The sequence below is a fragment of the Pinus tabuliformis genome, chromosome 4_1, assembly GCF_031772625.1.
Source record: "Pinus tabuliformis cultivar Carrire ecotype Pingquan chromosome 4_1, CPIR1, whole genome shotgun sequence".
Taxonomy (NCBI): Eukaryota; Viridiplantae; Streptophyta; class Pinopsida; order Pinales; family Pinaceae; genus Pinus; species Pinus tabuliformis.
In genome coordinates this window covers 81,952,525-81,976,410 of record NC_142303.1, presented here as the reverse complement: position 1 = coordinate 81,976,410, position 23,886 = coordinate 81,952,525, and the positions used below count along the sequence as shown (strand labels likewise).

The window sequence follows — 23,886 nt, the reverse complement described above, 5'->3', positions numbered from 1 at the left end:
AAATGGAGACATTATTTGTTGCCAAAGGAATTCATATCGTATTCGGACAATCATGCCTTACAGTTCATCAATAACCAACCGAAGTTGAACCAGAAACATACCAAGTGGGTAGAATTTTTGCAAAGCTTTACTTTTGTGATAAAACGCAAGAGTGGTAAGTCAAATAAAGTCGTTGATGCATTGAGCAGGGTAAGTTTTATTGTGCAAGAATTCAAGTGGGTGTTATAGGATTTGAAGAAATGGTTGAAATGTATAAAGATGATGTAGATTTCAAAGATATCTATATAGCAGTTCGAAATCCAATAGTTCATAACAGAAGTCAATGGTTAGATTATCTTATTCAGGGAGGGTTATTGTTTAAAGGTAACAAGTTTTGCATTCCCAAATGTTCTATGAGGGAAAACATGATAAACGAGAAACATGGTGGGGGATTATCTGGTCACTTTGGACAAGACAAAACCTTTGCACAGGTAAATGCTTTTTACTATTGGCCAAAGATGCAGACTGATATTAAGAGATTTGTTGAGAAGTGCAGGATATGTCAGCATGCTAAAGGAAAAAGCCAGAATACAGTATTATATCAGCCATTGCCAATGCTAAACTGACCATGGGATGTAGTTGGCATGGATTTTGTTTTGGGCTTACCTAAAACTCAAAGGGGGAATGATTCCATTTATGTTGTAGTAGATAGATTTTCCCAGATGGCACATTTCATTGCTTGTAAGAACACTAGTGATGCAACACATATAGCTAATCTATTTTTTCCAGAAATTATAAGATTACATGGATTGCCTGTAAGTATTGTGTCTGATGGAGATACAAAGTTTGTAGGACATTTTTGGAGAACTCTTTGGAAGAAATTGGGAGCTAAACTTAGTTTTAGTTCAACATACCATCCTCAAATAGATGGACAAACCGAGGTAGTAAACAAGAGCTTGGGAAACATATTGAGAAGTTTAGCGTATCAAAATCCTAAGCAGTGGGATTTAGCATAGCTCATGCTGAATTTGCTTATAATTATACTCCAAACCGAAGTACTGGAATGAGTCCATTTCAGATTGTTTTTGGGATGAATCCAAGAGGTGTGTATGAGCTCAGAAATTTGGGTAAACAGGAGACAAGAAGTGCAAAAACTGAAGAGTTTGCAAAACAGATGCAGAGACTACAAGAAGATGTCAAAGGCAGATTGCAGGAAAGCAGCGGAAAATACAAACAGAGGGTAGATATGAAAAGAAGAGAGAAAGAATTCCAAGTGGGAGATTTAGTGATGGTGTATTTGAGAAGAGAAAGATTTCCTGCTAAAACTTACAATAAACTAAAAATGAAAAAGATAGGACCATGTAGAATTGTAAGAAAGTTTTCAGCTAATGCATATGAAATTGAGTTGCTAGAAGGGATTGGAATATCGCCTATCTTCAATGTTGTAGATTTGTATCCATACCAAGAGGTAGAGACAGAGCTATAGGAGGAAACTACAGGGGATGAAGTTCAAACTATGAACTGGGAAGAACAAATGCCAAAGACAGCCAGGAAAGAAGTGGAAGTTATTTTGGAGAAAAAAGTATCCAAAAGAACTAGAGGACAGACAAATTTTCAATATCTAGTCAAATGGAAAGGACATCCAGTGGAGGATGCTAGCTGGTTGACAACAACAGAATTGCAGAAGTATAGAGTAAGTCCTGAAAGTTTGAAGGACGATTCTTTTCTTCCCCGGGAGTCTGATGCAGGGGCATCCGAACTTAGCCAGCAATGTGAAAGTTTCTTCACATGTTGTGGCTAAACAAGTTGAATTCCATTGACCTAATTGGTCAAAAGTCAGTTTTACTGAGAGGGTTGGATCTCTCAAGAAATGAGTTGTATTTCATTATTGTAATAGTTAGAAATTGTCTTATTTCAGGTTCAAAGATAAATTGTTAGCATAGGTGTGTGGTAGAGCTAGGAATTAGAGATTTGTTGTTAGATTGATTAAAAATAGGGATTGAGTTGTTAGGCACATAATAGAGTGATATTCGATTGATAAAAAGAAGGAAAAAATGTAATGAAAGGAGGATTGAGTGGAGCGAGAGCAAGAATAGTGTGTGGATTGTATTTTGAAACAAAGGTCTTTTATTTGTGTAATCGGGCCAAGGCCGAGACTCTGTAACAGATATTATATTAATGAAAATGATCCAGCGTGTATTTGTATTGTAATCCTAGTGTAAACTCTTGTTTCTTTCGGCGTGTCCGCATACACACAGTTAACCGGGTATTTTTGTAATTTCACATTTAACGCAAATCTCAGTGGTTGTGGGCTTTCTCCGTATTGGCAATAAATCGAGGTCAATTAGCATTAAGGTTTAATTTCGTGATTAAGTACTAAAATCATTCATTAAGGGCTTTGCTTAATTTAACGCGCGTGGTTATATCCAAGAGGGGGGTTTAAACAGTGAAAGTGGTCTGTCGGGCGGCCTCAAAACCATAAGTGGTAAAAAGGAGTAGTTCCCTGATTCCATTCAGTGGAAGACATGTAGCAGCGAGGAGGTGAGAGGAAACCGCTTTTCGAGCGGGTACTCTCTGTGCAAGTTGTGCCCCCGATATCCTTGTGAACCGTTGGATCTGTCACGAGTTAATCAATGGTGGAGGATCAGCGATTAGTTTTGTTGATCGGGTGTAACGTCAACCGTTGGATCAATGAATGCAATGGACGGTGGAGATTGATTGATAGAGTTCGGGTGAAAAGAGCGGACCCGAGAAATTTATAGATGCGGGCATAATGCATTTGAAGTCTGGCCTTATGTGTTGAAGCACGTTTTTCTTGTGTTTCTCGGGTGGTTCTGATTTTATGTGTTGCCGGGGTTTAAATCCAATAACGCTTCCGATAGGTTTTTTGGGCCCATAACCCACAGGTCCTTGCGTATTGATTTCAGATTGCAGTTTTGTTGCATCACCAACTCACAAAATAGAAGAAAAGATAGATCAACGCCTTCAAAATCAACCTCTTCGAGGGGGAAACCTCCTTTACATTACACAAATGAATAATTCTTGGATGATACAAATGACAAAACCTCCTTTCTATATATAGGAGTCTAACCAGTCACAATATAATCAAAGCCAATATAACAATAATAATATAAGGGCACAACAATAACAATAGTGGGCTTCTATGGGACACAATAATAACAATATGAGAACAACAGGGGCACAACAATAACAATAATGACTACAATGACAATATTAATGGGGAAATTACTAGTATTATAGGAACCTTACATAACCTTTCCATTTCCGAGATAGCCATGGTGTTGTGGGTTTTAATTTTGTTTTCTGGTTGGTTTTCTTGTGCCTTTGGTTATGGGTTGAGTTATTAGTTCTTGGAAGCTTTGGTTGGACAAACGCTCTAGAATCCTTGTAACAACATGGGTTGAGTTACTAGTCGTGGAAGCCTTGGTTAGACAAATGCTCTGGAAGCCGTTTGTGGGTTGAGTTACTAGTCCTGGAAGCCTTGGTTGGACAAACGCTCTAGAAGCTCCACGAAAGTTGTGGGTTGCGTTACTAGTCCTGGAAGCCTTGGTTCGACAACTTCTCTGGAGCCCTAAACAACTTGGGTAGAGACCGATCTGGTGATGGTTAGTGATGTCTGACTATGAGGTGGAATCACTGGTTGAGGGTTGAGGTGGTTTCGCCTCTGGAAGTCTTGATTTGGTTTTGATGGATTTGTTTCATGATATCCCACATTCATGCTTGGAATATGGCACGGGGGTGACTGGATGGAAGAAATATTTGGTTCAGCCTAGTCTACGGTTGAGTGGTTTGTGGAATTCCCATACATGTTCGACCTATGCAATCATCAATAAGAGCTCTCTTTCTCCTTGATATGTTATAAGTGCTATATTGGTTTATATGTGGATTATATGGCTGTTGTTTCCTTGGTATTTCAGTTGTTATTAAGCTATTTGTGAACATGTATTACAATAATGGCTATGTATGACTCTCATCATGTTTTTACTTGTAAATGAACGAACAATGTATCTATGGCCTAATATATGATATTGTGACTAATGTGATAAGGAGATAATTCCTCATAGCGAATCTCAGATAAGTATGAGACCCGTATGCTCAATTTCGCTATTGAGACTCGTAGCTTTCATGTTTGTGACATGTTTGACGGAATGCCTGTCATGGCTAGTAGGGGTCCAGTCTAGTCCTTGTTGATGTTTCTGCAAATGTATCTTTGTTTCGCTGTGAAATTTCATTTTGAAGGTGTCATTGAGTTCTGGTAAGTGACCTGGGCTCTGAGCCTGAAAAAGTGGCACAAATCCTAGAGTCGCAGGCACAACACTGGGGAAAAAATTCCCCAGACGCTCCCTTGCCCTTGTTGTGGGAGCGTCTAGAGTCTCCCAAATGCACCCTTATCCATATCAAGGGAGCATCCAAGGGTTTGATGCATTAAAACTTCAGTTGGTCTGAGGGGTTGGTTACCTGAGTGATCAGGGATCAATATTTTAGCTAAAAAATGAAAGTGCTCATAATTGCTTCAGACCTAAATTAATGGATAGAGTTTATCTCCATATTTCCAACACCGTAAACGGTTCGAAAAACTGACATCGTATGCAAAAGTTAGAGCTTCTGCAAGTTTGGTAAAAAGAAAGCCCTCGGGGCCAACCCCCACCCCATGTGACCAAGCGCCTGAACTAGGAGCTAGGGGCCAACTGTTAAGCAGGATTAGTGTGCCACTAATCAGTTTATCATTTAATTAATTCGTAATTAAGTTGGTGGAATTTATGGCAAAGCCACTAAATCCGGAACCGCCACCAAACTTGGCGGACTTAACTGGCAGTTCTCCAGATTTAGAGGAGGTTTTCTAGGAAAAACTGTTTGAGCCATAAATTACTCAATTCTCAACCAAACGTAAAAAATGAATAGTAATTTTTGGCTAATTGGCATGATGGGAATTCATTGGAGTAGGTTTCAGAGGCAGAAGAGGTCATCTACAGGTTTTTTTGTTCACTTGAAGATTTTTGAAGCCTAGGGCCACCAGGTGTTGGAGGCCATTCCTAGAGCAGCTGGTAACCAAATTGAGTAAACAAATAGTCATTTCTAATAGATTTGAATGTTTTAAACTCGTTGCAATAGGTTCCAAGAGCATTAGATGCATATAACAACAATTTGAGCACTATTGAAGCTAATACAAAGGCCCACACTATGAAGTTGGACCAAGGAGATGTAGCCCAGGAGGGGTGAACTCCTTAAAAAAAAAATTGTGTATTGAGCTCTATTATTTGTGCTTGCTGTGTTTTTATATGTTGTTGTTCATCCATTTAAATTCATGCTTTTAAGTTCATGCAAAACACTAAATTTCACCAAGTTAGATGAATTGACAATCACATGCTCATGGATAAACTCTCTATGGATAAGCAAACCAAAGCAAAGAAAATTTTATATCTGGAAATGATACTAGCATAGCATTAACTAGCAATCAATTTCATATCAAGTTGGTATCAGAGCACAAGGTTGCTTGCTTGATTTTCTTGAAGGGTTTGGTAGTTGCACTTGTTGTTATGATTACAAGGTTGAAGTTGTAGAGAGGAGAAGGGAAGATACAGATAGCTAGTCCTGAGATTAGGACAAGAAGGAAGAAGGCTGAGAAAGCATCATCCTCACCCAAAGGACCACTCAAGGCAACACCTGAATCACCTCAAGTTCCATCTCCATTAGTTGAGATTGAAGAGACACAAATTGCACAAGAGGCTGAAGTGATTGAAGAGGTACAATCATTACAAATTTCTGAGCTTGAATCCACGGCCATTATGTCTGGAGAAAGAGAGCATGAAGGTCCCTCTTCAGAAGAGGAAGAATTCAAGAAAGCTTTCTATACTTTGATTGATATGGTTAAAGTCCTCTATGAAGAGAGGAACACCATAATGGTTGGAGAGAGTTCTAAACCTCCACATGGAGAAGGAAGCTTAGAGGACAAAAAAGATGAAAAGAAGGATTCCAAAAGGAATGGTGGAAAGCCACCTCCATCTCCACCATCCTCATCATATTCCTCATCATCTTCACCATCTCACACAACATCATCTTCCACTACCACCACTACCCATACTCATTCCAAAACCCCAAAAGGAAAAACTCCATTACTGAAATTGGACATAAAATTTGAACTTCCCATGTACAATGGAGAAGTGAATGCAAAAAAGTTGGACAATTGGATTCAACAGTTGGAGGTATACTGCAGAATTTAGAACCTTCAAGAAGATGACATAAAGATCCAGTTGGCTTCATTGAGGCTAGAAGGAGCTGCACTAGTTTGGTGGGAAGCAAAGACTCAAGAGGAAATGTGAATCCATGGTAAGATATCCATTTCTTGGGTTGAATTTGTTTATGCAATTAAAAGACAGTTTTATCCTTTAGCTTATATGAAAAAAGCCATTATGAGTTGGCAAAATTTTAGGCAACTAAAAGGCCAAACTGTCCAAGATTATACACAGGAGTTTAGGAAAAAGGCTTTGTTATTAGGAGTAAACTTGAATTCACAAGACACACTCTTGAAATATATTGGAGGTTTACATTCCTATTTGCAGCATACTATCCTTATGTTTAACCCAAGCAACTTAGATAAAGTATGTGTGAAAGCCACACACCTTGAGGCAAAGGGAAAACAAAACATAGAGGAGAAAGGTGAAAGTGAGGGTAAGGGAAAAGAGAAGGGAGGAAAATGGAAGGGAAATAAGAATGCAAGTATCAAAAAAGAGAAGGAAAACTAACATGCAAAAAATGTTCAAAGACTGACCATGATGAAGACCATTGTTGGCAACTTCATCTAGAATTAAAACCAGATAGATTGAAAGCCAAAGAGAAGGGCAAAACTGTTGCTGTAGCTGAAAAAGACGTAGGGTCAGATTCAGGAGATGAGACACAAATTACAACTATGGGTTTGAAAGGTCAACATGTTGAAAGTACTAGTTCCTCAAATAGTCACAACAACACTCCAAATGAAGACAAAAGGGAAGAGTTGTTCACTGTCAGAGTAATCTCAAATCATACCAAGATTGATGCACTCTTTGATAATGGATCACAAGCAAACCTGATTTTAGAAGACTTAGTTAAAGAGCTTAAACTTGAAACCGTACCACATCATAAATCATACCCTTTGGGTTGGATAGTTAAGGATGCCAATTTACAGGTTTCAAGGAAATGCATTTTTAGATTTGCTATTACTACAAATTTTGTTGATGAAGTCGAGTTAGACGTGGTTTCACTTGACATTTATGGAATTATCTTGGGAAGTCCATATTTGTATGACAGGAAAGCGTTGTTTCATTGTTATGAAAACAAATATCATTTGCTTAAAGATGGGTGAAGTATATTGTGAGAGCTCATAACAAGAAATTGAACATTTCTTTAGTTAATGTAGGGAAAATGAAGAGGCTAGTGAATGAAAGTCATAACTTGACATTGTTGATGATCAAACAAAGAGATGTTTTGAATCATACTTTTCATAAAGATGCTTATATTTGTAATGAGTTGTTTCAGAATGATAACAGGTTACCTTTGAAAGAAGGTGAAAAACATTTGCAGCAGCCAATATAGGTGTTGAACGACATTGAAAACAAGGTGTCGGTGCAAGAATTTGCAAAGGTCAAAGAGAAGAGGACAAAGCAACTTGGCAAAGAAGGCATGGGTTTCACAAATGTTCATTGGTGGTTTCCAAAAGGCACATTACAATGGCAAAGAAACTTGGGCAAGAGTTGACTCAAGTACAAGGCAAAAGCAACTAAAAATCGCCATAGAGACAAAATGCAAGGTGAGAAAGATTTCAAGTTTCATTTGATTGATGACCAAGGTAGGAACAAGATTTTTTCTGCAAAATTAGATTGTTGTTCTGCAAATTCAAAAATATTGCAGCATGACAGTGTCAAAGACAACAATAGATGGTCGTCAGAATCAAGGAAAAATTTGACTTTTTATGAAAAGCTCCAAATGATGAAATTAGGAAAATTTCAATGGATAAAGACTGGAAGGATGAGGGAACAGTCCCCTCATCAACATAATCAGTGATCAAGAGAGCTTTTTGGGTCCAAAAGGCTTCTAGTGGGGAGGAATGATCAGGGATCAGTATTTTAGCTAAAAAATGAAAGTGCTCAGAATTGATTCAGACTTGAATTAATGGATAGAGTTCATCTCTAGATTTCCAACGCTGCAAATGATTCAAAAAATCGACAACGTATGCAATAGTTAGAGCTTCTGCAAGTTTGGTAAAAAGAAAGCCCCCAAGCCTAGCCCCCACCCTATGTGACCAAGCGCCTGAACTAGGGGCCAACTGTTAAGTGGGATTAGTGTTCCACTAATCAGTTTATCATTTAATTAATTTGTAATTAAGTTGGCGGAATTTATGGCGGAGCCACTAAATCCGGAACCACCACCAAACTTGGCGGACTTAACTGGCAGTTCTCCAGATTTAGAGGAGGTTTTCTAGGAAAAACTGTTTGAGCCATAACTTACTCAATTCTCAACCAAATTTCGAAAATGAATAGTCATTTTTGGCTAATTGGCATGCTGGAAATTCATTGGAGTAGGTTTCAGAGGCAAAAGAGGTCATCTACAGGTGTTTTTGTTCACTTGAAGATTTTTGAAGCCTAGGGCCACCAAGTGTTGGAGGCCATTCCCAGAGCAACTGGTAAACAAATTGAGTAAACAAATAGTCATTTATGATAGATTTGAATGTTTTAAACTCATTGGAATAGGTTTCAAGAGAATTGGATGCATGTAACAACAATTTTAGCACTATTGAAGCTAATACAAAGGCCCACACTATGAAGTTGGACCAAGGAGATGTAGCCCAAGAGGGGTGAACTCCTTCAACAAAAATTTGTGTATTGAGCTCTGTTATTTGTGCTTGCTGTGTTTTTATATGCTGCTATTCAGCCATTTAAATTCATGCTTTTAAGTTCATGCAAAACACTAAATTTCACCAAGTTAAATGAATTGACAATCACATGCTCATGGATAAGCAAACCAAAACAAAGAAAATTTTATATCTGGAAATGATACTAGCATAGCATTAACTAGCAATCAATTTTAGATCAATGAGTGGTTGGGATGGCTCCTTGGAGTTCTGTTGCTGATGTGGAAGGTCTGTGTGATTTGTTCCACTGGTTCCACTTCCTTAACTAACACATAGGGAGTCAAATCATATCATAGAAACTTCTCGTCACATGTTTACCCCGGTTAGCCGGTTACTTGGATAGATGTGGGATGAGAGTGTTACATTTATGAAGAGGTGAAAGTCAAAATTAGAACCTCAGTGGGTATTTCAGAAAACTTTAGAAGTGACATTAGAGTCAAGCAAGGTTGCCCTCTATCCCCTATTCTTTTTGTTTTATATATTGATAAACTGGAAGAGTGGGTAAATCTGCAAGGTGGAGATAGTGTTCAGTTGGGGGAGTTTGTGATAAAGCTTCTTTTATATGCTGATGATATTGTATTGATTGCTAAATCGACCCATGAATTGCAGATGCACCTATATGCCCTTGAGAATTTTTGTAGAGCAGTGGGGATGTACATCAATACTAGTAAGACAAAAATAATGATTTTCTCTAATAAAAGGAAGCAGAGCCAACATACATTCTTCTTTGAAGGCAACATTCTTGAAGAAGTAAATGAGTACAAGTACCTTGGGATTGATTTCAACAACAAACTTAATTGCGAGGACTACAAAAAGAAGATAATTTTAGGAGGGTGGAAAGCATTATATGTTCTTCAAAACAGATGCAGAGAGGCAACGTTATGGGATTGGAAAACTATTAAAGTGCTTTTTAGACTCCTAATTTGTCAAGTGATGCTATATGGGTGTGGTGGGCTAGCAACATCCTCGTCTCAAAATGGAAACAAATTGAGAAAATCCCAAAACACTTGATCATGAGCAAGTTCAAAATAAAAAGTTCAGTACCTTGTGAGATAATGTTGAGTGAAACAGGAGCAACTCCCATTGAAACAATTGCTAAGGTGCGGCTCATAAGATATCTAAAAAGAATTGAGCAAATGGGAGTAGGTAGATGGCATAATGTTATCTTCAATGATGGCATGAGTGAAAGAAAGAAAACATGGATGAGACAAAACTACACATGGATGCAAAAATGGAGTATCTACCTTAATGCTTGTCCCACAAATAGCAAGGAGCTAAAGAAGTTTGTTAAGGGGAAGTTTCGTAAACAATTATGGGGAAAAGAGTTGGGTAGAAAGAAGAAGCACTACATTGAGGAATTCAACCCTACGCGTGATCTCTAACAAAATGAGTACATTGGAGTTAGCATTCTGTGGAGGGAAAAGGTTCTTATTGCTCAATGAAGAACCAACTCGCATAAACTTCAATGTGAAACTAGATGGTGGAAAAGGCCAAAAGAAGCTTGGAAAGAACGAGTGTGTACATTTTGCACGTCTGGGGCAGTGGAATCAGAAAAAAACATTTTATTTTGGAATATGATGTGTTCAAAGACATCAAAGAAAATTATGAGAATATGTTAATATCTGTTTTTTGGCATTGTCTTTTGAGGAAGAGGATTGTTAGAAAGCTGTGTCAGCTCATCATTAATTTGAATAAAAAATGATTGAATTACAAAAGGTGAAAAAACAAGACACTAGTAATTCCATTAAAATATAATTTCATTTCATTTAGTGTACCACAAAAATCTACCTACTCTACCCACCATTTTCATTTTAAAAGAAATATTGAAAAATTTGCGGTACCTCAAAACATGGAAATTCCGTCGCAATAAATACAACCATCATGCATAAAATGTTTGTTGGCTCCGTCTAATGCTTTATAGATAGACGCCTACGAAGCAATGGATAGAATTCTCTTAAAAATTACTGAGCAGACAGAGTGATGGAGAAGAAGCTATCAAAGCGAGCTTTGTCGCTGAAGCCCTCACCGATACAAGAGTTGTCTCAACTGGCTCAGCGTTGCAATGCCATCAACCTTGCCGAAGGTAATATTCATTATTAAAAGTCATATCATTGAATCCCAACAGGCCATTTAATTTAAATTAGAAGAATTCTCATCCATGCAGGTTTTCCGGACTTTCCTGCTCCGCCTGCGATCAAAGATGCAGCAATAGCTGCCATAAGAGCTGATTTCAACCAATATAGGCAAGATTACACCCACTATACACTTATTACATCGGAGGCTTCGTAGTTGCATATGATTCACGACCCTTCATTTTTAATTTTTATTGTTTATTATCAATTAGTCACCTGTCAACACTAGCATGCACACACTCGAGGTTACATATCTCAAGTTCCAATGGTCGATGGGTCGTAGCTTTGTAATAATTCGAGAAATGCAACCTCAAGCTTGGCAACTTTGATGTGAATCTCAGACCTGGGTTTAGAGTGCGTACATGGGGTGATCCATCAACTTAGTGGTTGCTTTTACTTGAAGAAGTGAGGTGTATTTGCATGGGATGGTGTACAGAGGGCTCTGTGTGTAATATTGCATTCAATGACAATCTAAATGGTGCATTGAATATGAATATAGGCACTAGCACATAGCAATCTAAACCTGCATCTGATGTGCACCTTAAAGTTGTGAAGCTCGCGATGCATATCTTTGACTAAACAAGTTCACTCGTATGGACTGCACATGAAATGTCAATCTTGAGGGCCTTGAGGTGCATATCAGACCAAGGGTTATATGAGTTATACCAATATTGCAAATGTCTTTGAAGGAAATCTATCGATGAGGATCTCGAATAAAACTTATCAGAAATATTGGGGAAAATATCAGCAAGTAAATTTGGACCTTAAAAAGCTCATAAAAATAGGTAACCTGAAAATGTGGGAGAAATCGAAGATATTTGCAACATTGATCTGTACTACTGGATAAACCTTACTTGCACCTGGGCAGTACAATGCACCTCACTTATCTCATTGCAATCTAAGTTACTTTGCTTGTGTTCATGTTTGAATTCAGCGACAATGGCATTGGGAAAGAAAATGCCATATTTGAATTCAGCCACAATGGCATTTGGAAAGAAAATACCAGAGCAAAAAGATATGGTAAACTCACTTTCAATTCATTTGTATGTTGAATCAGAGCAAGGATTGGCAGTGACCCCCTTTTCATTGGTTCATACCATTATAACTATTAACTGCCATAGGTAAACAAAATCAAGGAACACCTGCCTTATACTTTCCAATTTCTGTCATGCTGACCACTGCATGCTTTGCGATATGCAAAGTTGCGACCCTTCCTTAGATGACTCATTATCTGCCATTGCTTATATTGTTTATGGACTATAACTATATGGATTTCTTGTATGAATCTTGAAGAAGCACATTTTCATTTGTGGGAAAATAATATTTGCTATTGAAGATGGATCCTTACTTACAGTTGCCCTTCGGCTAAGCTGCTGTGCTGTGTCAAAGTCCCAAGGGCATGTACCCAGCCTCATCGACACCCACGAAGGTGTCCGTTTGGTTCTCGGTCTTCAAGTGTCTCTCCATCTCCTGCTCTTCCAATATGTCACAATCAAGATTCGACAATGGAAGGCAGGTTAGGAGCCCTTCTATCGGTTTCCGTTGTAGGCCCCTTTTGGTTGGGGCATAGAGCGCACAAATATACCTCTGGTTGGGGCACAGAGCGCACAAATACACCTCTGGTTGGGGCACAGAGCGCACAAATATCCCTTTAGTTCTTCCTGGGCTTGCTCGTTTAGAAGCTGCTGAAGAGGCCCATGTGCTGATTCTAGTATAGGCGGAGTCTTGCCTTACATGTAAATTAGAGGATAATCGTTCATTATTCTGACATAAGTGACCAATGATCGTTTTCAACCTTGGTCTCTGTGTTAATACAAGCCCAATTACCTTGCTGCTTGCCACTAGACTACACACCCGTGGGCTAAGATGGATCCTTACTTAAATTGTTGACAGTGGTAAATGTACAGTCTGAATGTTTATCGTCTTTTGTCAGAGTTGCAGATATAGCAGGTTTGACAATTTTAGCATGGTAAATGAACTGTCTAAATTGCATGTTTACGGTTTTTTGCCAGTGTTGCAAATGTAACAGAAGTGTGACAATTTTAGAAAAATAACGTATGCTTAAAAGTAGTTCCTTATAGAACTGACATATGTAATTTAACAGTTATAACAGCTGTAATAGCTCGTTCTGTTTAGTGAGCATTACAAACAATTGTAACATATATACATGTAATACATAATAGTTTACGTTTAACATTACACATGTAATTGTGCAGTTTTTTCCTCTCGTTAATAAAACATCAGAAAAATAGTGGAAGGGATTTCCTTCAACCGTATACTTTGAATTTATGTGCTCTGTTTTACATTGTATGTTTGCATTTTGTGGTCATTTGTTAGACATCAATAAATTATCTTATCTTATTGATACCCTGAACATATATCAGAACATATTGTTGCTGTTTCTTGTTTGTATTTTTTTAACAGACATAACTCAGTAGTGCACAAGATAATTAAAAAGTTAAGGTTCACGGGGCCTTTTGTAAGACTGCAGACCAGATTAGAGGATAAGCGTGGAATACATTTGATTCAAATGATACACATATAAATACAAGATGTATGACTGTTGTATTTATCTTTCAAGGTCTCTTGGGCTCCCAATGACGATTCATATTCCTCAAAATAACCCTAATGGACTCAGTGTCTAACATTCCCCCCTCAATATGAAGGGCTTCTTCTGAGTCTTGTTGAAAATAGTAGTGATTAAGGTCTTCTTTGACTTGTGCCTTAGTCAAAAGAGACCGCAAGCAGTCTTTCTTTAGCATGCACAAGTTCCTATAAATTAGAACGAGTTCCTAAAAATTAGAATAAGTTCCTAAAAGTTAGGAGGAGTTAATGAAGCAGTTTGACTTATGCGCAGGAGTTGGAGGCTCAGTTCGTTGTCTCCTAGTGCGAGTTATCTTTGGAAAAGGACAAGCAAGTGAGTTTCAGTTTTAAGTCTTGAGGCAGGACGAGTTACATGAGTCAGTTGGACTCAGTTAGCTTATCAATGACAAGTCGGAGTTCCAAAAACAAATTTGCCAGATATAGATGGGTTGAATTGCTTATAAGTAGGATGAAGGCACAATATTGAATTATTGTTTTGTGAGCACAAGGTTGTGAGACAAGACAATAGAGAGCACAAGATTGTGTGAGTAGAGTTTGCTTGTGGTGTGCGTATACTTGAGAACCAAGTGCGCATAGATTGAGGGATTTGTGCTACAAAATAGGAGGCCCTGTGCGCATGAATTTAGGTGCCAAGAAGAGAGGCTAGTGCGCAGAAGAATTCGGGCCTGGTTGTATGCAGAGGATAGGAGCAGAAATCAAGTAAGGATTTGGGAAAGTCTATGCTAGGCCAGCAGGAGAACATCTCTGTTATCATAGGCAGATTGTCTTGTATTTGATCAAATTACTCTATCAATAAAACTACAAGAAGCAGAGGGTTTTCCCAGTTGGGTTACCCAGAAATTTTTGTGTTTTTGCTATCATATGGCTGTGTTTAATTCTGTCCTATTCCGCTGCAAAAAAGTAAAGAAATTTTGTGTCTTGGTGTTACAAATTAGTTTCAGATTTGTTCACTATAGCAGTTGCAGAATTTTCAAGGAAATTCTACATGGTATCAGAGTAAGGAACGGAATAAGACCAACACAATTTGATTGGCACATCCAAGTGCAACATCATAAGGAGAATCTCTTTGAAATAGTTGCAGCCTAAGGGAGCCTAGCGAAGTGGAGAAGAGGACTGGTTTTGTCTCTTTTTTTTTTTTGTGTGACTATTTAGGCCGAGTTAGGCAGGGAACTGGCAGCATTGAGGAGAAGCATACTGGGCAGTTTTCATGCAAGTTCTGTGGTACGGGTTCTCTGTGACAGGGTTGAGAGAATTCTCTGTAGTTCAGGAAGGGCTGAGCCCTGTTGAGGTGCAGATCTAAGGTTGGATTACCTTGGAGCAGACTTGGGATTGAAGGCCGAGATACCTTGATGAACAATGTAGCATGTAGGGCCTAGAAGAGAAGGATCAACGCAGAGGTTGAGGAGTTCCGAGGCCGCAGTTTGAGGGCTGACCTGGGTGCAGGATGCCCTAATCAGAGGGCTGAAAACTTTAGGCATTTGCATAGGGCCAAGATCTAGAGAAGCAGAAGAAGTCTGCTAGTTGAGGCATGTTTTTGTGTTCTTCAGTGATTGATGTCTTGCTAGTGGAGGTAGGTCCAGGTTTGCAACAGTTTGTCGGGCAGCTTAAGTACAGGTCATAGTGCTGTTAGAAGTTTCCCTATTGTGCCCTAAGTACAGCTTCTTGTGAAGTTCTACACGGCTTTTAGTGGGCAGGTGTTGGAGAGCTCTCTAGGGAAGCAGAATGGTGTACGAAGGATTGAGAACAGATCACTGTTTAGAGGGAGCATCTAACTTCGTTCCATGGAAAGGGAGGATCATGGTAGTTTTGGAGGATAATGGGGTGGGAGAATTTGTGAAGCAGGGTATACCTATTACCACCACCACAAGATCCCCAACAGTTAACCCAACATAATAAGAATGATATCAAGGCAAGGAGGATTGTTCTAGAAGGGGTCAATTATCATATAGTTCCTCATATCCATGAGAAGAAGACAACTTTTGAGATGTTCAAAACTATTTTAGATCTATATCAGAGTACCAATGATACCAGGAAGCTTGAAGCTAAGGAGTATCTGAATGAGCAAGGATGAGCCCATCATCATGTATTTGTCAAATTTCACTCATGTACGAGATGAGCTAGGTGGCGTGTGTGTGTGAATGTACTAGAGCATGACCTCGTGAGTTTTAATCTTCTAGGACTTCACAAGCCTTGGTATGGGTCCCAAGAAGCTATCAGTGGTAGAGAAAATTTTCCCAATTGGGAAAGGTTATGGACTGACTGCGTGCAGGAGGTGATCCAGAGAGGAACTAGAGATGGTAGATCGATGAAGATAGAGGATGAGGAGAACTTTGCCCTGGCAGACAAAGGCAATGCCAAGGGCAAGACCCTAAAGAGAGGCCAAGTCCAGTTAGAATGGTGAGAAGAAGAAGAAGGATCTAAGCAAGATCAAGTGCTTCCACTGCCATGAATTTGGACACTATGCGACTAAGTGGCCTAAGCAAAAGGAGTCCAGTAAGGATCATGTAGCTACATTAGTGGAGGTAGATGCATTTTTTGCCCAGTTCGAGAAAGATTTCTCATTGATTGCTTGCATGGCAAGTTCAACAGACAACAATATTTGGTATAGTGATTTAGGAGCATCCTTCCACATGACCGAGAACAAGAAGAGTTTCAGCCACCTGAATGAGAAGGACATGTATTTTCAGATTGAGCTAGGAGATGATGGTAGATATGCAGTTAGAGGAGTTGGTACTGTCATTTTTCAGAGGGAGTCAGGTAATCCCCTTCATCTCAGAGATGTCCTCTATGTTCTAGGATTAAATCAAAATCTTGTTTCGATAGCTACCCTTGAGGACAAGTTATGATGTCATCTTCAGCAGAGGTAAGGCTTACCTCCAACACTTAGTTTTTGGATGTAAGAAGCAGATAGGTGTGCGGGTGAAGAATCTCTACAAGTTCCTGGTAGAGACAAGCATAGTCTTGAACAACAAGGCAGGAAGTGAACAAAGTAGAGAAGTGATGGATGAGCGAGAGTAGGATAGAGCTCTCAAGATGGAGCCTCAACCAATATCTCAGTTTGAGTCTAGGCTAGTTGGCAGTTGGGTTGACTAGTAGGATGATGAGGAGCATAGCCTAGGGCTAGTGGAGGCAACCACTTAGCTGATGACTCCCAGTGTAGAGAAAGTTCGAGCCAAGTGGGCAGAGGATTTGTTTAAGGGCGCTCAAAAGAGAGTTGGATCTTCTAGTATCAACTTCAACCAGAGTAAGCAACAACAAAGGTACACAGGGTACATGGCACATATGACTTAATTGATAGACTCACAGAACATGGTTGGAAAAAGCAGGTCTTCAAATTGTGTTCCGCACAAGAAAGCAGAGAAGTCTTCTAGTTCAAAGGGAGCAACTGCAGCAACAAAGAACGTGGTAGTGTTGGAGATAGATCTAGGTGGACGAGGTTCTTCCAGAAGCACCTTCCTTGCTAAGAGGGCGTGTTGAAAATAGTAGCAAGGTCTTCTTTGACTTGTGCCTTAGTCAAAAGAGACCAGAAACAATCTTTCTTTAACATGTAGAAGCTCCTATAAATTAGGACGAGTTCCTAAAAATTAGGACAAGTTTCTATAAGTTAGGATGAGTTCATGAAGTAGTTTGACTTATGCACAGGAGTTGGAGGCTCTCAGTGCGTTGTCTCCTTGCACGAGTTATATTTGGAAAAGGACAAGCAAGTGAGCTTCAGTTTCTATTTGAGGTAGGATGAGTTACATGAGTCAGTTAGACTCCGTTAACTTAGCAATCACAAGTTGAAGTTCCAAAAATAAATTTGCTCGATATAGATGGTTTGAATTGCTTATAAGGAGGTCGAAGTCACAAAATTGAATTGTTATGTGAGCACAAGGTTGTGAGACAAGACAATAGAGAGCACGAGTTTGTGAGAGGAGAGTTTGCTTGTGGTGTGCGTATACTTGAGAACCAAGTGCACGTAGATTGAGGGATTTGTGCTACAAAATAGGAGGCCCTGTGCACATGAATTTAGGAGCCAAGAAGAGAGGCTAGTGCATAGAAGAATTCGGGTCTGGTTATATGCAAAGGATTGGAGCAGAGATCAAGTAAGGGTCTGGGCAAGTCTATGCTAGGTCAGCAGGAGAACATCTCTGTTCTCATAGACAAATTGTCTTGTATTTGATCAAATTACTCTATCAATAAAACTATAACAAGCAGAGGGTTTTCCTAGTTGGGTTCCCTAGAAATTTTTATGTTTTTACTATCGTGTGACTGTGTTTGTTCTATTCCGCTGCAAAAGAGTAGATAAATTTTGTGTCTTGGTGTTACAAATTAGTTTCAAATTTGTTCACTACAACAGTTGCAAAATTTCAAGGAAATTCTACAAGTCCACATAGGGAGATTATGACAACTACCAATGGTTGAATGTGCTCTTTGAATCTAGTGGTTTTGGGATGACCAAAACCCAATGGTTAGCAGAAGCCAAAGTCTTCTACTAAATGGTGGGTTAAGGATGACGACCAACTCTGTAACTGTAATGTCCTCTTCAAATTGATTACCGAAGGTGGGGGACATAGTAGCCTATTTAACCTTGTAGGCTATAGTCATTTGTAAAGGGGGGCACCCATTATTTGAAATTATTTGGGTAACATTAGATAATTTGGGGTAAATGGAGGGAAACTTGTGAGGCACTCAAAATTTAAATTAGGAGGCAAAGAACTCCAAAGGAAATCAATAAAAAGGAGGGAGGAGATTCATTCTGATCATCATGAATTGTTGATCTTTCTGATTTTTGGGCTGAGGCTCTTGGAGGGTTTTAAGACCCCTTTTTCCTTTGGTTGGTTTTGGTGGTGAAAGATTCCACCCTAGCTGATCCACCTTTCTCTTTACTCTGTTTAGCATAATTTCTAAGGCAACATTCATCCATTTTGTGGCAACAAGGATTCTGTGGTATCAAGTCTATGGCAACAAAGGGTTTTAAGGCATTTATGGGCAACGATTCATCCCTAAGCCATTGACTGAGGAAACAACCTACCTTTAAGATATTTTTTGTTGCAGCGTGGGGTTTATGAGGTTGAATTTTGTGACAATGTAGACTTTTGAGGCATTATTTTGGGGAGTGAGGGTTCTAAGGCATTATCCAACAATGAATTATCCCTGTGACCTTAACTGAGGCAACAACTTATCCTTGAGGGGATTATCTGAGGCAGCGCATGAAGTTTGAGGTGCACTTGTGTCAGCAGTTCAGCTCTATGTCAGCGAGGGTTTCTCGAGGCTAATGTGTGGCCAACAGATTATCTCTAGGGATCCCTTTGGTCAATGGACTATTTAGGGCCTTAATTGTAGCAGCAGACCATTTTTTGCGGCCTTGTCTAGATAACGGGTTCTTCTTGAGGCCTAGATGGTGGCAGAGGATATCTCTAAGGTACTATTGTTGTAGTAGATCATTCTTGAAGCATTGGATGTGGCATTGAATAACATCTTGGTGCCTATGAGGCATGGTGTGGCAAAAATCTGTTTAAGCAACTCTGTGTTGAGTTGATTGTGATAGCAAAGGCTAGTATCAACCCATGGAGTAGCATTAAAGGATAGTGTGGAGGGTGGAGCCCCTCTCTTAGAAAACAACAAGGTTTGTCGAAGAAAGGGAAACTAAGGATAAGACCCCTGCGATAGCGGAGGATCAAGGGGTCAATCTTGAGGTTGTTGGCAATAGATATTACAATTGAAACAAAGGGTTGTAAAAATCAGGACTAAAGCAATAAGGGCAATACATCTCGACAACCAACAATATCGAATCTGAGGTAGCAAATGACGAAGGGTGCCAAATTATAGTTGGATGTAAGGTTAGATCAGTAATATAAGAATAGTAAGGTCTGTTGATGCAACAACATATAGTTGTGAATCTAAACCACAATGTGTTATTGGAGGTTTGTGAAATTGTAACATGTTATGCACTGTTGAAATTGGTGTTATTGTATGAATTGTCAATTACTTGTCCACATAGTTTGTGCATTTAATATCATCTTTGTTTGCAAAATTGAAGGAATATTGTGATACTAGTTAGAATACAAATTTTGTCATGTGCTCTTTTCAACCCTAAGGGTAATTTTTCCAAAGGGGATATTGCAGTGGTGTCAGAGCTGTGCATCCTGCCCACTTGTGAGCATATGAACTCTGGATGCTTCTGAAGGACAGAGAAAATGTTACAATCAAGAAAAAGAAGGGCACCCACAACTCAATCATGGCAGACAGGGAAGAACAACCACCAAAAGCCAATCCTTTTGACATCTTGGAGGAGCTAGCAAGGGGGCAACAATAACTAGCCTAAGGGAAACAACAAATAACTCAACTATTGACACAAGGGTAGTAGAAAATGGCCCAATTCTTTTTCCCAGGTTATAGAAAGTCTGAACAATGAAGGTAACAATGTTGCTAATGATGTCATGGAGGTAAAATGAGTTTTATAGAAGGGAATAGAAAGAACACTAACACAAGCTAACACAGGGGCAACCGGTAAAAGGAGCCCTAGGCCTTTACTACCCTAGTTTCTAGATGGTTAGAGGGTAGCAACCCAAGGAATTGCATAATAACATGGAGATTTTATATAATATTTCCGAGAATATGCATCACTAGGAGAAGATGTTCGAGTATCTATGACCTTTAATGAGTTTAGTAGCATTAAGTACAAAAATAGGCCTTGTTACCCACCACCTGTGGGTAGTGTATATAGGAGATTTTTTTTTCTCCTAGATGGTCCTCAGTCGATGATCCAAAATGGATCTAACATAGACTTCTAAGTCTGAATTTTCCTCACAGAGGAAAAATGAAAGACATTGGATGATTTTGAAAATAGTCTCATTTCGTAGATTGTTTCATTCTAAATCGAACGCAATTTGAACGGGCCAAAACAGACTCTGGACGAAGGAGTTATTGTAAAAAGAAGATTTGCCTAATGTCCTTAGAAAAGGAGGCATTTCTTATTAAATTTGGCCTAAGGGTTAATATTAGCCTTATGCGCTAAAAACCTTTGTTAAGCACTAAACCTTTATAAAGCGCGTTTTACATTGAAATTTGGATAAAGCACGTGGGCAGTAGCGGCCAAGCGGATCTGAAGAATTTATAGAAATCGAGCTAAAACCTTTTGAGTTCTGGGAGGAAGGCGGTAAACGGTATTTCGGGCAGTCTCCAGGCGGTAAATGGTATTGGAAGGGTTGAACCCGATTCCATACATTGTCTGACACGTAGCACGCAGCAGGGGAGAGAAAACCGCTTTTTTGGGCAGGTGATCTCTGCGCAAGTAGGCCATCCGAAAATGCTGTCAACCGTTGGATTGGAGATCGCAGGATCAACAACGGAGATTGAGCGGACTGTTTGCCGTTTCGGGTTCAGTGCGAACTGTCAGATTAAAAGACAGATCAATGGTCCAGATTAACTGCCAAGATCGCATCGCAATGAACCAAGGGAGAAGAATTGGGACCCATAGCTTAAAGTCTTGTGACGAGCGCTTCCATCGTAGCTGTCGGATGAATAAAAGGGATCAACGGTTGTGATTGAATCAGCAATCGCTAATTGGGAAGGTTGAAGGACCAAGACCCGTGACCATGTGACTCGCCGATATGCGATAGCACCGATGTGCGATGCGCCGTGCCACAATACAAAGGAGTGTGGCCTATGCGACATGTGATTGCGATGGGTGGACCCGACGACATTATAGTGGCGAGTTTATTGTTATTTGAGATCCGAGTTAATCTGTTTTTCAATGTATTTCTTTGTATTTCCCTGTATTGGGTTTTCAAGCATTACGCAATGCGATTGCGATATGCGATCAAAGCGCGGACCCGAAAGGTTTATAGAGCCGGCTTGATATTATTTGAGTTCCGGCTTAAAGGCTCGTAATGTGTTTTCGTGAGTTTTGCCTTTGTTTTTCGTTATATTGTTATTTCTGGGATTAAGGCAGAAGAAAGACCGCCGTTCCTTTTCAATTGAAAACTGCTCCTATTCTTAAAGCGTTTTGTGCCACGCTATCAGGGGGTGTTGCAGAACAAGAATGCGTTATGGAAAACGCAGAGAGCCACAGAGACATAAAGGAATGATTCCTCATGATTGGGGATAGGTGAACGGACAGAAGCCGTAGACCCGGAGAAGCTTAAGAGCTGAGAGCCAGAGAGCTAGAAGGCAGATGGAGCCAGAGAACAGCAAAGAGATCAAATGATCAAGCTATTGTTGATGTCTGAGGTGTGCTGAAGACAGAAGGAGTTCCAGAGACAGTTAAGAGAACTCTGAGGGAGTTGGTGCAAGCTAGAGCCCAAGATAGCTCAAAGCGCTGATTGAAGGAGTCTAGTCCAGAGAAGTCTAAATCTGTCTACATAGTATGGACAATCAGGGATAAGATGGTATTCTAAACCCATAGGTTCAGTTGTAAACCAATGGAGTTGAGTGTGGAACTTGTAAAAGAAAGATTACCATAATCCCAGAGAGCCTAGTTGAGTTGACTAGAGCTCACAGAGATGTAGCCCAAGAGGCTTGGGTGAACTCCTAATTATATTGTTTTTTTATGTGTTTGCTGATTTGCTGTTTTATTTACTGTTATGTGTGTTTAAATATCAACATAAGCAAATATACATAAGCACTTGAATAGTCTAAAAACAAACACAAGCATACACCCTTTCAAGCATTTTTAATTCTGCAAATTATCAATCATAAGCTAGATCTTGGGAATATATAAGCTTTGGAGTGGGAGAGGTTCTTGTAAGCATGACAAGAAGCCTTTAGGCCCCCATTTTAGATCATGTGGTATCAGAGCATCAGGTTGATTAACCCCACCTTCAAAGAAGGTGGTATCGGAGCATCAAGTTGATTAACCCCACCTTCAAAGAAGGTTATATCAGAGCTGGTTATATCAGAGCAAGTTATACCAGAGCAAGTTGTATCATGATGCAAATGGTATCAGATCAGAATGCTTGATTGATAGAGCAATCTATATGCTTGTTTGACTTGAAAGGTGTTCAAACAGTAGAAAGAATTTAACTGTTTGATTGTTTGTAAACTGACTGTTGTTTGAGTTTGCAGAGGTGAAAGCTATTGATAGCTAAGTCTAGGAGAGGACAAGAAGGAAGAAGGGCTGAAGGCATTCTTCTTATCCCAAAGGACCTCAAAGCAATCCTTGAAGCACAAGAGGTTTGTTGTAAAAGGTTGCTTGAATAAGCTCTTTGTTAATCTTGTTTGAAGTTCTTTTGTTTATTTTGATAATGACTACTTCTACAAGTGAGTCCTCAAATTATTCTTTCTTCACAAGATTCTTTGATGAAGACATGAAGCAAGACTTGTTCACCATGATGGATATGGTGAAATAAATGTATGAGGATGGAAGGAAGAGCGCCGAACTTCGAGAGCAGTTAAATTCCATGAAGGAAGAGAATCAGTTACTTTCTGACAAATTGCGGGAAATGGAGAGGCAACTTCATATTGCAAATATGAACCTGGAAAGGATGCAGGAGTTGGAGACACAACTCTTTGTTGCAAAAGAAGCCTTAGTCAAGTATCAGCTTGAAGAAGAGGTAAATAATTCCAGTTTGTCTTCAATTTCCTCTAAGAATGTTTATATTGGTTCTTTTGAAAAACATACCAGAGATATAGGTTCTAAGTTAATGTCCAAGATGGGCTATGAAGGAAAAGGCTTGGGCAAACATGCACAGGGTATTGTTGAGCCAATAATAGTTGAGGAAAGGCCTAAGTATTTGGGTCTTAGCTATGGACAAGCTTATGGAGAAAGATCCAAAGCTGCCATGAAGACCATTGAAACAGTGCCAAGAAGGAGTTTCATTGCAGGTCTTCTACCTCGAGTGTGAAGATTGTATTATTCGGGAATGCAATAGTGTGAAGCATACTTTGCAGAAAGGTGTATATCAGCATACACTTGAACCAGAGAGTTGTGGAAACTCTGAAACCATTGAAGAGGTTGATGGTGTTCCAAAGGGAGCTACTTTTTCATTCAATTCACCTCCTCATGAAGGTAATAAAGGTGAAAGAGAAAGGTATAAATCTGGTTCTAATCATATTCCTTTTGATTATGTTAAGCATGATAAATTTCCATATAAGCATGGAAAAAGAATTGCATGTTCCTTTTGTGGTTTGGTTAACCATAATGTTTCTAGATGTTGGAAGAGAATGGCCACATACATGAAACTTTTGAAGGAAAGGAAGCAAGAAGCCAAAGGTCCACTGGACAAGGCAAATCATGCTGTCAAGAGGATGCACATGTGTTGCACTTACTGCCATAAGCAAGGA

At 39.4% G+C, this 23,886-nt stretch overlaps 1 protein-coding gene across 2 annotated transcripts in view; it reads left to right on the top strand.

The window, feature by feature from the left end:
• Window positions 1-10,767: 10,767 nt before the first annotated feature.
• The window catches only part of LOC149174282 (uncharacterized), a 173,700-nt gene continuing 160,581 nt past the window's right edge, over window positions 10,768-23,886 (top strand). Inside the window, exons 1-2 of one of the 2 annotated variants that reach the window (XM_089419281.1) lie at window positions 10,768-10,967; window positions 11,049-11,127. In XM_089419281.1, coding sequence (XP_089275407.1) covers window positions 10,865-10,967; window positions 11,049-11,127 — 182 coding nt within the window. In that variant the 5' untranslated portion in view covers window positions 10,768-10,864. The remainder of the gene's footprint in view (window positions 10,968-11,048; window positions 11,128-23,886) is intronic. The other variant, XM_089419282.1, reaches the window with a different exon arrangement.